Consider the following 13,023-nt stretch of genomic DNA (forward strand, 5'->3'; position numbering starts at 1 on the left):
TGGGCTGTGTCAAAGACAGTGCTGTGCTTACTACCCTTGTGCTGTCTGGAACTGGACAGAAAGATTTCCAGTCTTCACAACAAGGACAGATAGCCAGTTGTCTATTTTGTTATCATCCCAGCCTGAACCGCAATGCTCTTTCAAACCATGGTGCTGTATAGTGCCGTCAAGACTCTTCCAAGCATGTTATGGTTTCTGTCTCTCTACACCATAACTTCCTGCATTTTTCACGTTTTCTGGAGCTTGTGGCGTTGGAATTCTCCAGTAAATGGCTAGTTTGAAGAAAGATTACCAGGGATGGCATGGAACAAGCACCCTTGTTAGGTGTGTGCAGTCCCGGAGCCGTCAAGAGGCAGAACCCACCTTTGTACCAGTCTTAAAATAGTGAGATACCACCTGGTTAATACAACAGCAGAGCAGCAGAATACAGATAGTCTATAGGCAGAGGGTGCCAGCAATGCAATGGACAAATACCTTTTGGAAAAACTGAAGATGAAGGAAAACTGGCTTGGGATCTGCGAGACTAAACCAGAGCGTTTCATTGTCAATTCAGAAGATGTAATTTCACCTTCTGTTGGAATACTTGTTGAGATAACTTCTCTGGCTATCTATCTCGTGTATCCTTGATGCTATCCATGATGATATGTATCCTGACGATCCATGAAAACTCATGTTAAAATCAGTAGGCTACTGACTTATGTAGCGTATTTAATATAACAGAACTTCACCAAGGGTCTCTCTCAGAGAAGGAAGTCATCTTTCCATGGGATAAAATGAACATTACTAAGCACAGTGTGTTGTGATTAGAGATTTTTTTTTTCTTAGAAAGACAACTAATGTTCTCTTTTAAGACTTCCGTTATGTAAACACTTTCAGCTCAAGATTAAGTTCCCAGCCTTCCCTTGGATAAGCTAACTAGGCTGAAGTCTTCGTTAGACCTATTTTTGGCCTTGGATACTTTGTGATCACTTTGAACTCTCTCCAAATTTTTAACACTATAAAAATGCTGGATGTGAGAATTGGGCACATTCTAGAAGTAATCTTCCCATTAGAAAGAAATAATAGAAATAATATAAATGTTTTTATACACACATCTTTGCAGCCACCATGTGTTCACATCTTTTTGTTCACTTATTTATTTACAGTGATTTTTAAGTCCTCCTCAGAGATAGCTTTCTACGTAGTCAGCTGTGCAGATCTGGTTTTACTAAACTTGCTTTCCGGACAAAGATCATTCACTTGGAACAAAACAAACCAGACCTGAGTCCGTATTTAAGTTTACAGTAACTCCTCCTCCTTTGGTCTCTTTTGGAGAGTCTCCACTCAGAGTTTGAGGGTCACCTTTACAGAGGCTGAACCTGGAAAGTTTCAGTCTGAAAACGAAGGCTCCATTGAAGCTGGAAGCAACTCAAAATAAGTTATATAGTGTGGGAAAGCTAAGTAAGCTACTTGCATTGTTTAGACAACTTTGAATATATGAGTCACAGGTAATGAGTAAAGGAACCATCCTTTGAAATGTAAATTCAGAAACCAGCATTTGGGACAGCTTAAATACGCTTTCGTTGCTCGCTTGTAGATGTTGGTTACTATAGCTACCTGATGTAGCCATTATTTTAATGTGTATTGCACATAGACTCAGAAATATTCTGCCTGGAAAGAATTATGGGAAGATGCTCTTCTCACAACTACTGATTTTTCATTTATTATTACAGACCATTTATTTAAGTAGCTTTGTGAGTTGAATCACAAGATCATACAGCTATGTCTATCTCTCTAGTTCTTTGTGTGCATGACGATGCTAATGTAAGGAGGCACCGACATACGTAGCCTTCTGTCTAAATTAGGTTACTTGCAAACCACCTCAGAGTTCATCGTGTCAGCTCAAAGCCTCTGTACCTTTTGCTGAAGGATTTTCCTCTCATTTTGAAAATGTACCAAGAGAACCAATAACGTTCTGGAGCTTTGCGTAACGTTGCTGGAAGCCTGGCCTGGAGAGGGACAGGGTGATGCTGGATTTGAATTGCCCTGGCTTTGGAAGTTGTGAGGCATTTAGCTTTTTGCACTATTTTGACATTCACAGATGATGCAACATTAACTGAGGAGCTGTATCCATAGCAGAAATATTTTAAAGCTTACTTTGTTTTGGTAATAGTATAAGAGGAATCACATAGAAAACTTGAACCTAAAATGCAGTAAGACTGAAAATGTATGTTGAGTAAATCCATGTCACATTGCTAGGAAGCTTGTCTGGCTGAGCTGACCTCGCGTAGAAATGTTCATCAGCTTCTAGTTGCCCCATCCTTGGCTCTACAGAAATCTCTGGTACTTGGTCTCCTCACTCAAGTGGTGTGCCCTCCCCCCACCTTATTCTTGTTCCGTCCAGAGGTATTGTTCCTTGTACTGTTCTCAGTGTACGGCTTTTTTAAGGCTATAGCAATTTATCTCAAGAGCTGACAGGACATTTTAAAACATTTTTTTGGTCAAAAATGTCAGATAGGGAACATTGGTATGGATCCCAAAGACTCTCGTGATCGAGAACCAGTCAGGGAGATGAGGTTGTTGCAAAATTGTCTTTGCTCCCAGTGATAAATTTAAAGTGACACTTTTAAAGCAATCAGTTTGAATCCCAGAGATTTCTCTTTGGAAAAAAATTAAGACTAAATTGTTTAAAAACTTTGTCAAGTAAATGCCATCTGGAAGACTAAAAGACAAAACTCTTTTTCTGAGTTTTGAAAAATTCAGTCTTGGACTTTGTCCTAAGTTAGGGAAGAAAAAGAAATCTTAATCTCAAACTCTAGGAGTTTGCAAACATGAAAATGCTTTCACATTTAGCCACCGATTTGTTTTGCTTCATTTTTGGCGCTTCACCCTTAGAACAAAGATTATCACGTGGCAGTCTGTAATTCGTAAGAAGACTTTTCTCCTAATGTTTTGACTTTGTTTTTCTCACTTTATATGTTATAGCCTACTTCAAAAATTGCAGAGACTCTTAACAGCAGAGTAGGTGAGGGCCATACGGGCAGGCAATTAGAGGAACCTAGTGAATGTGTGATTCCCTGCAGAGAACGGCAACATTCATTTGCACAGTGGGTTTCATATCTGTTGAAGTCTTTCTTGTTAATAGTATTAAAAGTATCATGTGTGTAAATCATCTTCAGGATGTTAAAAGATTATCATGTTATTGCCAAGAGTGAGCACGCAGGATCTGCTTCCAAACAAATGCAATAACTGCTTGCTTTTAATCCAACACAAGATTGCCTCTTTCAGCTTTATTAATATGTTTAATGTTAGTGAGACGGTTGTTGCTGTTTTGAGGGCTGTTTACTATGAGTTTGGGGAACAAACTGATACTAAAGCTAGAGTCTAGCTCTGATTCTCCCACTGTCTGATGATGATGGTGATCCTTTTTTTAGCAGTCATTAGCATATGCAGAGGAACACCTTTCTGCATGATTTATCCTAATTTACATAAAACCATGATCAATGTGTGTTGCACCTTCAACTTCTACCTAACATCCATGTCCTCCTATAGATGCTTTGTGATCCATTACCACTGTAATCACGTGAACACAGGTGCTCCTACGAAAAACAAGAAAAGCTCTTTCGAAGCAAACTTCTGTGATAACTGCTGCATCAGAGATGCTTCCCAAGGCTGACGGCCTCTCCAGGGCCTCTCCTGGGCTTTTTCAGTTGGAAGTTCCTTAGCGAGCTCTTCGACAGGCACTTTTTGTCTCCGCTGTGGGAAGGACTGGTGCAGGATGAAGATGCTGACCCACTGGTGTCTATTTTCGGTCTGTTCTTTTTGATCAGCGTGGCTTAACCTATCTGTTATTTCATCACCCTTGCCCATCTTCTTTACCAGCATAGCAGAGCCGCCTGGCTAATACACTGTGCATCTCTCCTACCCAAGTGCACCAGAAGAACTGGCCTCTACAGACAAAGGTGTGATATTTTTTAACCCCTCTTCTCTTTCTCTTCTTTTGTGGCAGACTGCTGCCTTGCCCAAACGATGAGCGCAGCCAAACTCCGTTCCAGAAGCATTGCTGAGTCTCTGGCTACTCCTGCGAGCAACCTGCCAGCTCCACTAGCCAAACCAAATGTCTGCATTAGCCCTAAGGGAGGAGGATGAACCATTTTATGGCAGCTGTAAAAGGTCACACAGTAAACACCAGTGCTACTGCTCATCTGTTGTCCCAACTGATCCAAGTAGTTTGCATGTGTGTGGTATGCATGTGAGCAAACAGTTCAAAGCTCTTTCCTGGCTCTTTGAGATTCAGGTTACAAACTAGAGAATTAGCAAAACTTAGTTGATTAATTTGGGTTTGTTCTATCTAGTTTGAGACTGGTTGTTCAAATGAGATGGGTCTTAAGACCTATAACACTTGAAAAAACCTTTGTCTTAAAAAACACATTCTGCCTTTCCTGCATAAATCTGTGCAAGGTCCGGGGCTTTTTGGCTTGCTTTGTTTATACGCATGGGGCATCCCAAGAGATTATAAATATCTAAAAGTCTAATGTTGTTTCACAGTCAGGGATGTACTAGAAATCTTCTAATTTGGCTTCTCCTAAGAACAGAACCAAGCTGTTGCCGTTATTGTGATTAGTTTTCGTATTATGAGTTTAGTAGCCCTTTCCTTCTGCTTCCACAGTTGTTCTTGCAATGTGTTTACATGTTCTCATTTCCTTCAGCCTTCTCTCTCTGCAGGGATGTATTCAGGAGATTGCTTGAAACATCCAATAATGCTACTACTCTCAAATTCTTGTCTTAAGAAAGTTTTGCTTATTTGTATGCTACCGGTTATATTCTGCAGAACAACAGCTAAGTTTTATTGTCCTGGAATGCTCCCTACTCTTCCCCTTCCCCCCATAGATGATAGTTATACCAGAATTTTTTCTCATCTAATTATATTATTTGTAGTCTTTCCATATTAGGAAAATTATCTGCAAACTTTTGTGAGTTTAAAAAAAGAAAAAAAGACAACTTTTCCGTTCTCTCTATCCACTTACATACTGTAACATGAAGATATCCTTTATGTTCTTCAGCGACGTCATCTGGAGAGACTGGGATGATGATGACAGTTGTGAGAAATAGTCAGCTCTGGTTGAGGAACTATTCACGCTGCAGTGGGTCACCATTTTAAAAACATCTGGAGAAGTATAAAATCTTGCGTTTGGAATTGATTCATTATCAAAGTAGCGTTAAAGAAGAACCAACAGCTGGAGAAGCTGATGAATACTGGAAAATGTACTGTGCTATGTGAGCTGCTGAAGAAATGGGACACCTAGGTCTCCGGTAACCCTTCTGGGTCATTAGCTACTTGAAAATTTAGGGGAACAAATAAAAAAGAAAATAAGTAAGTACTTTGAAATTGCAGCTTTCATTGCCTGCATATCCACAGGCTAACATGCAGAGCCTTGCACATTGCACACAGAATATAAAGAATGTACAGTTAATGTGAAACTGGATTAAATCTTCTGTCTGGAATTACATGGGAAATCTGGGAGATTTCAGGGAGAAAAATCTCTTTTCTCATGTAAATGACCATATAAATTCCTTAATTATGACTTGAGTGATTATGTACCAGAAGTACTCACGACCAGAAATATTTTATATTTTAAGAGGGGTAGTGGGGCGGAAGTATATTGGGCAAAACGTTTGATTTGTTATCTGGCACAATACAATAAAGATTTTTTTGCTTTTTACCATAATGTATCCTTGTATTAGACAACGTACTGTGTTTTAATCCTACCTTTTATATCCATGGTCTTTGGTTGTCCTGAGACTTTTGAGCTCTGATCAGCACCTGGTATTTATGGATTCTTTTTTTCCACCTCAGTTCCTTAAATTCATCTTCAGTTGGATTAGGAGAACTCCTGACATCAAAGTCTACCCTTCCACCCACTACAGATGCTCATATCATACCAGCAAAACTTGTACTTTGCACAGTGCCAGATTTCTGAGTCACTCGAAGATTTTTAAAAAAATTAAAGTTTATAATGGTGCCTTGGAAAATATGACATCACTGGGAGTTTCTCACAGAAGTTTTCTGCTCTGAGAGCATCCAGCAGGCCACGCTTACACAGTTCCCACCGTGCAGAGTTTGGATCATCCTAAATCCTCATATTCTTTCTTGCCACCAAATCCCAGAATTGATCAGGCCTGCAGAGCGAAGGGGTGAAAAGTGGAGGACAAGTAGAAAACAGATGTAGAAAACATCTTCAGGAATGTCACTTATCAGTGCATGGAATGAAGCAGAGTTCCTATGTAAGAAAGCATAGAATTAAAACTACAATAAATCCACCATGAAATGGTGATCTAGGTTATACGATACTTAAACTCCATCAAAGCAGTTTTGGCCCTATCTGTATTAGTATTTTGAACATGAGCCGGCAGTGTGCCCAGGCGGCCAAGAAGGCCAATGGCATCCTGGCCTGTATCAGAAATAGTGTGGCCAGCAGGAGTAGGGAAGTGATCGTGCCCCTGTCCTCGGCACTGGTGAGGCCGCACCTCGAATACTGTGTTCAGTTTTGGGCCCCTCACTACAAGAAGGACGTTGAGGTGCTGGAGCGTGTCCAGAGAAGGGCAACGAGGCTGGTGAGGGGTCTGGAGAACAAGTCTTATGAGGAGCGGCTGAGGGAACTGGGGTTGTTTAGCCTGGAGAAAAGGAGGCTGAGGGGAGACCTCATCGCTCTCTACAACTACCTGAAAGGAGGTTGTAGCGAGGTGGGTGTCGGTCTCTTCTCCCAAGTAACAAGCGATAGGACAAGAGGAAATGGCCTCAAGTTGCGCCAGGGGAGGTTTAGATTGGATGTAAGGAAAAATTTCTTTACTGAAAGAGTGGTGAAACATTGGAACAGGCTGCCCAGGGAAGTGGTGGAGTCCCCATCCCTGGAAGTATTTAAAAGACGAGTAGATGAGGCACTTAGGGACATGGTTTAGTGGACATGGTGGTGTTGGGTCGACGGTTGGACTCGATGATCTTAGAGGTCTTTTCCAACCTCAATGATTCTATGATTCTAGTTTGTCAAACAAACTTTATGAAGGCGGCTACACTGGGAAAGCCGTGTTTAGACTTCAGCACTTGTTTTCAAACATGAGTCAAAGCCCGGAGCCTTGACACTTCACGAAGCTAAAGTTTATTTTGAGGATTTGGATGTGGCACGCAGGTGGTCTGAGCAGCTGACCACAAAAGGAATAACCAACTGAAGTGGTTATTACACTGGAATTATCCATAGCGCAGCATGAAAATGGGCAATCAGTCGGAAGAGGAATTATCTTTCAAGATGCTTTACAATTATAACATCATCAAAAAAACCCCAGTATTTGAGGTATATTTTCTTCTTCCTTGGAAGCCTTCCTAAACTCCTAGGTACCACCTACTACGTATCTTTTCAGGACTGGACCTTCAACTTTTTGTCCTCCATCCATAGGTGAGAATTTTGGGCCATCACTACAGCAATAGTGGCAGATGGCACAGAGCTACATGACCCAATATATGATTATTCTTTCTGCTCACCATAGTTGAGATTTTTCCTTTTCTTGCAATTTCTTTCCTTGGAAAGCGTGCTGATGCAGTTGAGACAACTCTTACTCCCCTTTCCCCCCAAAAAAACCCCAGTTGGCCACATTGAGCAATTAATTTCTGTAGTAGAAGGTAAGAGGAACAGTGGGGAATTACACACCAGACACTGACTATAGGTCAGGAGCTTAGATGTGCACGGAAACAGTAGGAAAAAAGAAAGCAGTTCTTCATGTATTTTCCAGTATAGTCTGAGTGTCTCTTTGCAGACGGCAGCGTGGGAGGAAAACTTGGAATTCCAAAATACAGTCCTGGTATCTAAAAAGCTCTTTGCAAAAGCAACTGACTGCAGGAAACAGAACAGGGCAGATCATCTTTAAATTGCTCTTAAATTTGAGACTTGACTTTTGCTTTTTTTTCCATTTCGCCCAAATGTAGGAAGCAGCGCTCACTCTTTCCTGTATGGGTGAAAGATTTTTCTGTGGACGCTCCATTTCAGCAACATGGCAATTTGAACGTGGCTTTAGAAAGTTGGTACAGTGGAGACCACGCAGTCGTTTTCCCAGGAGAATACGAGGCTGTAAACTTATCCCTGTTAACTAAAGATGTTATATTGGACCTTAGTGTTGTGTTCTCTTATAATTCACCTCTGTCTTTACGAACTGTAGCTCAAAAGTAGTCCTGATTAATGGTTCTTAGCAAATCATAGGGAAAAGTACATTTCCCAGAGCTTTTCACGGATTAAAAACTTGCAGTGTGAAAATAAACAGCAGAGTATAATTTGTTAGGTACTACCTAGGGAAAAAATACTGTGCAACTGGTATACTGTATAGCAGGAATTCAGTGAAAAATCAGTTTCATAAAACATATATATATAAAAAATAGATGTTTTTTAAAGCAGCATAAAGTTAAGCAGTAATAGCACCTCTAAAGTAGGCAGGTCCTCTTCCCTGATGGCTCTTGAAAGGTACGATTTGGGTTTTTTTATTTTTTATAAGAACATCAATATCAGCACTGTATTTAACACTCCCATAAGGTGACAGGTTTAATAAGAAATTAGCACCAGCAAACTTTCCAGCCATACTTCAGCAAATCACACCTTGCAGGTCTAAAGCTTGCAAGCACCGTTTATCTAAATGCCTGCACTCACTCATGCACGTTTCCTTGTTCAGGTTGATGCCTACACCATCATATGGTCTTGCATCTTGCAAAATACGGCATTGGGTTCCAAGTTTATCTTTTACTCCATCAATTTTTTATGCTTTTTAGTACCCTGAAAATAACACAAAAGTGCTCCTTCAGCTGCCCGTCAGTTCTGGCGTGCTGTTCTAATGCACGTTACCTCCAGGGGAGAACAGTCACTGAAATATATCCTGCTAAAGCCGGCCCTTCTGCAACACGAAGGCTTGTGCTAACCAGTAAAGCAAAGCTCCCAGCAGAAATACAGATAAACTGAAGCTATTTCTTGCACCTCAGTCTTTTAGTCCCCCCCTTTTCTGCCCAGACACAGGCACACTTAAAATGCATGTGCTTCACCAACACTAAGGCAGCATCTCTTGCTTCTTTAAATGACCTCCTGCTTTTAAAAGCCAGTGCCTCATGCAAAGCTACTGGTGAGGACTTTTCATTCAGCTTCTTTTAAGGATGCCTTAATGCCGCTTTCTGTTACTGCTGAGAACAATGAAATACCAAATGGGTTTCAGAGCTCTTGACAGTGTCAGGAGAAAAGCACCAGGAAGCTAGGGAGCAGGCAACGAGTGAGATCTGGAATGAGGCAATAGAAAACGTCAGTGAATCTCAGAGCTTGCGTGTGCCAGTGAAGCGTGCCCTTCTGCTCCATACAGCAAGGCCACACACTCTCAACAGACAATCTTTGAACCAAGAAAGTGCTTTTAGGCAGCCATTTTCAGGTCTTTTTCCTGTCAAAGCTCCGGGTGAGCTTCTGATTAGAAGTGTTCATCTCCATCTTTTTTTGCTGTTTTTAAACTCTTATTACATCTCTTTTTCAGAGACAGGTAAGGCGGCATCACTATCTTGCATGCTAAGCCACCCTCCTCAATAAAGTTTTATCTGTGACATTAGCTTTCCTCTGGCTGGCATTCCTCACCCCATTTTTGATTTGGAGGTAGGAAAAGAGATCAATTAGGTAATTGCAATGCTAATTCGGTCAGTTTTCTTAGGAACAAATTCAATATGGGCACGCTTTTAACACATGCTCTACAGATCAAGTACAAATGTTTCTAAGTAACTCCATAGAAAAAATCTTCCTGTAAAGAAACTGCTTAAGAGCAAAGACTTTCTTTCAAGAGAAAGACTCATCCTCCTTGGAGATGGTGGTCTTGAGATCAGTGGGATACCATTAATGCCGATGCCACAACTGACCACCAGGTTCTCCTTCAAACTTTCTCCAAGTAAAGATCATAGCATAGTTCTGCTGAATTTTTCTCCATTGGTGGAAATCTCCCTACGGCTGGAGACGTTTTTCAGTTCTTACCCTGGAGTACGTTATATGACTTGCTGCCTGAGTACTACCGTGTAGAGTAGACAAATCTGCATATTTACTCTAACAGAGCAATAAAAGGCAGACTCTCAGATTTCCTCTCTGGCTCTGAATATCACCTCAAAGACAAAAGTGAATGTGCCGCGCTTCTCATCCCTCCTGCGCGGAGATACACGTTATCTATGCCTTTGTGTTTTGTGTTCCGATTACCAGGCTTTTGAAACAGAGCAGTCAGTTTGCACGAACAGCGTTCGTGTTTTGTTTAATGCAGCATGGTACATGCAATCAGGCAGGCAAGCAGGGGGTCCATTTGAAGAAATTAAGATAAAAAGTTGGTTTAATGGCAACTTCGTAACTTGTTGGTAGCATTTTTAGTATTTATGTGAGAGGTTTTAAAACAAGCAAGATAAAAATTCAAGTAACCAACTGACAAGTGTTATCCTTCATATTATGGTTTTGACACTATCGTCAATATTACTTTCACCTTTCTCCTTTTCCACTTGGAACTAGAAAACCAGAAGAACCCATGATTGCTTCCAAACCCCATCATGAGAGCTTTGTGGTTTCAAAAGCCAAGATACAAACCTAACGCACCTTAGGTCGGTACAGCAGAGAACAGTCAGTGGTGTCGTGGCTGCTGAATCTGGCGTCTGCACTCACTGGGGCTTCTCTGACCATCACAGATAGCAAGATTACTGGAGCTCAGGTAGTTCATTCTTCTTGAATTTCAGATAATTAAATTTGTTGTACAAGAGATGTAAGAAGTGCTCTGACAAGCTGGCTTTTTGAAACAAAGCACAGATCAATTTACTGACACAGTAAACTCATCACAAGCTCAGTTTTTACTGTGAAAACGTACATGTCATTTCAGGTTAATTTTCAGTTTTCTGTACCCAGGCTGTTTAAGCTCCTCATTAGCATGTCAATCCTTGTTTAGACTGTGCTATTCATTTCTGGCACGGGAAGCGTAGGCAAGGATTACTGCTTTCCCACTTAACTGGTCCTGATGGATTAGGTATTAAAAACCAGACTGAAATTGTTAAGCGGTATTTTCATGCTTGATGCTCCTTAATATGTAAAACAGTAGCACATAGATAAAACCAACTAAGCTGTAATTTGTAGATGCTAAATAGTCCACGGCACCTTCTCCCACCACAACCTGCGACCTGAGCGGTCCTTGGGACCAGGTATCCTTGCAAGCTCCATCCCAGCAGCAACTCCCGATGTAGGTGGGTGACCTACACAATTTTGTATGTTATTACACCAGGCTGTACTCTTAAATGCCATTTAGTTTTTCTAACAATTCTTACAAGCAACATGAAATTAGATATAACCTTTTTGTTAATGAACAGGGCACTGGTGTTGAGCTGTACCCAAGAAGCACAGCTATCTTAGAGACTTACAAAATTCATCACTGCAATAGTACCAGAACCAGTGAGACCTCACACATCATAGCCAGGGTGGCATTAACGTTAAGGTAACATTTTTTGTTCTTTTTCCAGTAATAATAAATAATAGCTTTACCGTTACAAATTGAGTAATTTTTGTAAATAGACCTGAGAAACATCAACTTCAGTCTAAAAAGGGAATTTCTTTATCTAGGACTTAACATCAAAGTATCCCCAGTAAAACCATTTTTAGCTAGTATCATAGAATATTGTACATACACTTGATAATCCCTGGTATCCTATTCCACCTCCTAAAACTTACGAAATTAGAAGCAGGGAAAAGCTAATGATAGTTACGTAGTTGCGGCAAAGGGCCCCACTACACATCAAGACCTGATCAGAACAAAACTTTAACTGAAATAGCAGGACTCAGTCATGGAAACGCCAGCAAAGCTGCTCTCCAAAGGGAGGCCAGCTCACTGGAGTTCATCTGAATATAGGCTGAACAGTCGAACAGCCTATAGCTTGTAGGGCCCTTAAGCTCTGGTCTGTGCTCACCTTGCACCCATCCCTCCTGCCTCCTGTTTAAATGCTGACTTCTTTTGAAGACCAGGAACAGCTAGAGAGGAAATTAGAAAGCTTTAACAGCTATTAGATCATACTTAAGCCTTGTAGGCTTGATACTGAAATTATAGTTCTCTTTAAAACCATTGGGACACCTGCTTCACGTTTCCAGTTTTGTGTTAGTAACACAACTGAGATAACACAACGTTTGAGGGGCAAGCCAAGGAAAGCAAGTTTTGCCTGGATGCGATAAATACAGATGTGGAAAGGGAAGGTGGCTAACACTACAGCACATCTTTCAATGTCCATCCCTTCTGATTCCCTAACAGGTTGTTCCTGGAGAAGAAAAATAATCACATTTTCAGTAATAGTGGCACGGAGTGACCATTCTTCAATCTACAGAAAAGTCTACAGAAAGGAATCAATCAGCAGAAAGGATTGTGGAGTTTACTGCATCAGGCTGTGCAGAAGAAGATACACACTCCAAATTAATCCCAGATTTAAGTTTGAAGATGAATACTGATACACTTGTTGATATCAGAGATAGCTCTCTAATTCGTAGCTGGATATCTAGGCTTCACGTGGCATTTGGCTTTTAGCAGTTTTGATTAAAGAAACAGTGCTTCACCCTTACCTGGTTTTTAAGAACTTTGTTAGAAATACAAAAAATGTTGGACTTGCTTTAAACTTCACTCAAACACCAACATCTCCCACACCCCTGTAAGCACAACTAATTATTGCTTCTGAATAAGCTTTCCAGTTTATTCCAGATTAGTGGGGAGGTGGGGAGGTTAATCTCGCCAGGCTTGGTAGCATAACAGGTTTCATACTGAGCTGTGCCCACAGACATCTCGCTGTGCTGCTGGGGCCCTGCAGTACAAAGTGTGTGCAAGAGGCAGTACCTGCCTGCTGCCACTCCAAGCCAGCACAGCTGGATTTGTGGCCATGCTGTAAGAGAGGTAAAGTTAAAAAGAGTTTTGGCCAAAAAAAAATCCCAAAGTTTATTCCAGATTAGTGGGGAGGTGGGGAGGTTAATCTCGCCAGGCTTGGTA

General features: G+C 41.0%; 1 protein-coding gene across 1 annotated transcript; it reads left to right on the forward strand.

The window, feature by feature from the left end:
• The first annotated feature begins 5,016 nt into the window (after positions 1 to 5,016).
• On the forward strand, positions 5,017 to 12,355 carry SHCBP1L (SHC binding and spindle associated 1 like). The gene is given in 8 exon segments (XM_019471140.1): positions 5,017 to 5,126; positions 5,128 to 5,256; positions 7,958 to 8,149; positions 10,530 to 10,591; positions 10,594 to 10,672; positions 10,674 to 10,725; positions 11,372 to 11,496; positions 12,301 to 12,355. Coding segments are annotated over 8 exon segments (804 nt in total).
• The last annotated feature ends 668 nt before the right edge of the window (positions 12,356 to 13,023 follow it).

The sequence above is a fragment of the Aptenodytes forsteri genome, unplaced genomic scaffold (assembly GCF_000699145.1).
Source record: "Aptenodytes forsteri isolate BGI_AS27 unplaced genomic scaffold, ASM69914v1 Scaffold289, whole genome shotgun sequence".
NCBI classification, from domain to species: domain Eukaryota; kingdom Metazoa; phylum Chordata; class Aves; order Sphenisciformes; family Spheniscidae; genus Aptenodytes; species Aptenodytes forsteri.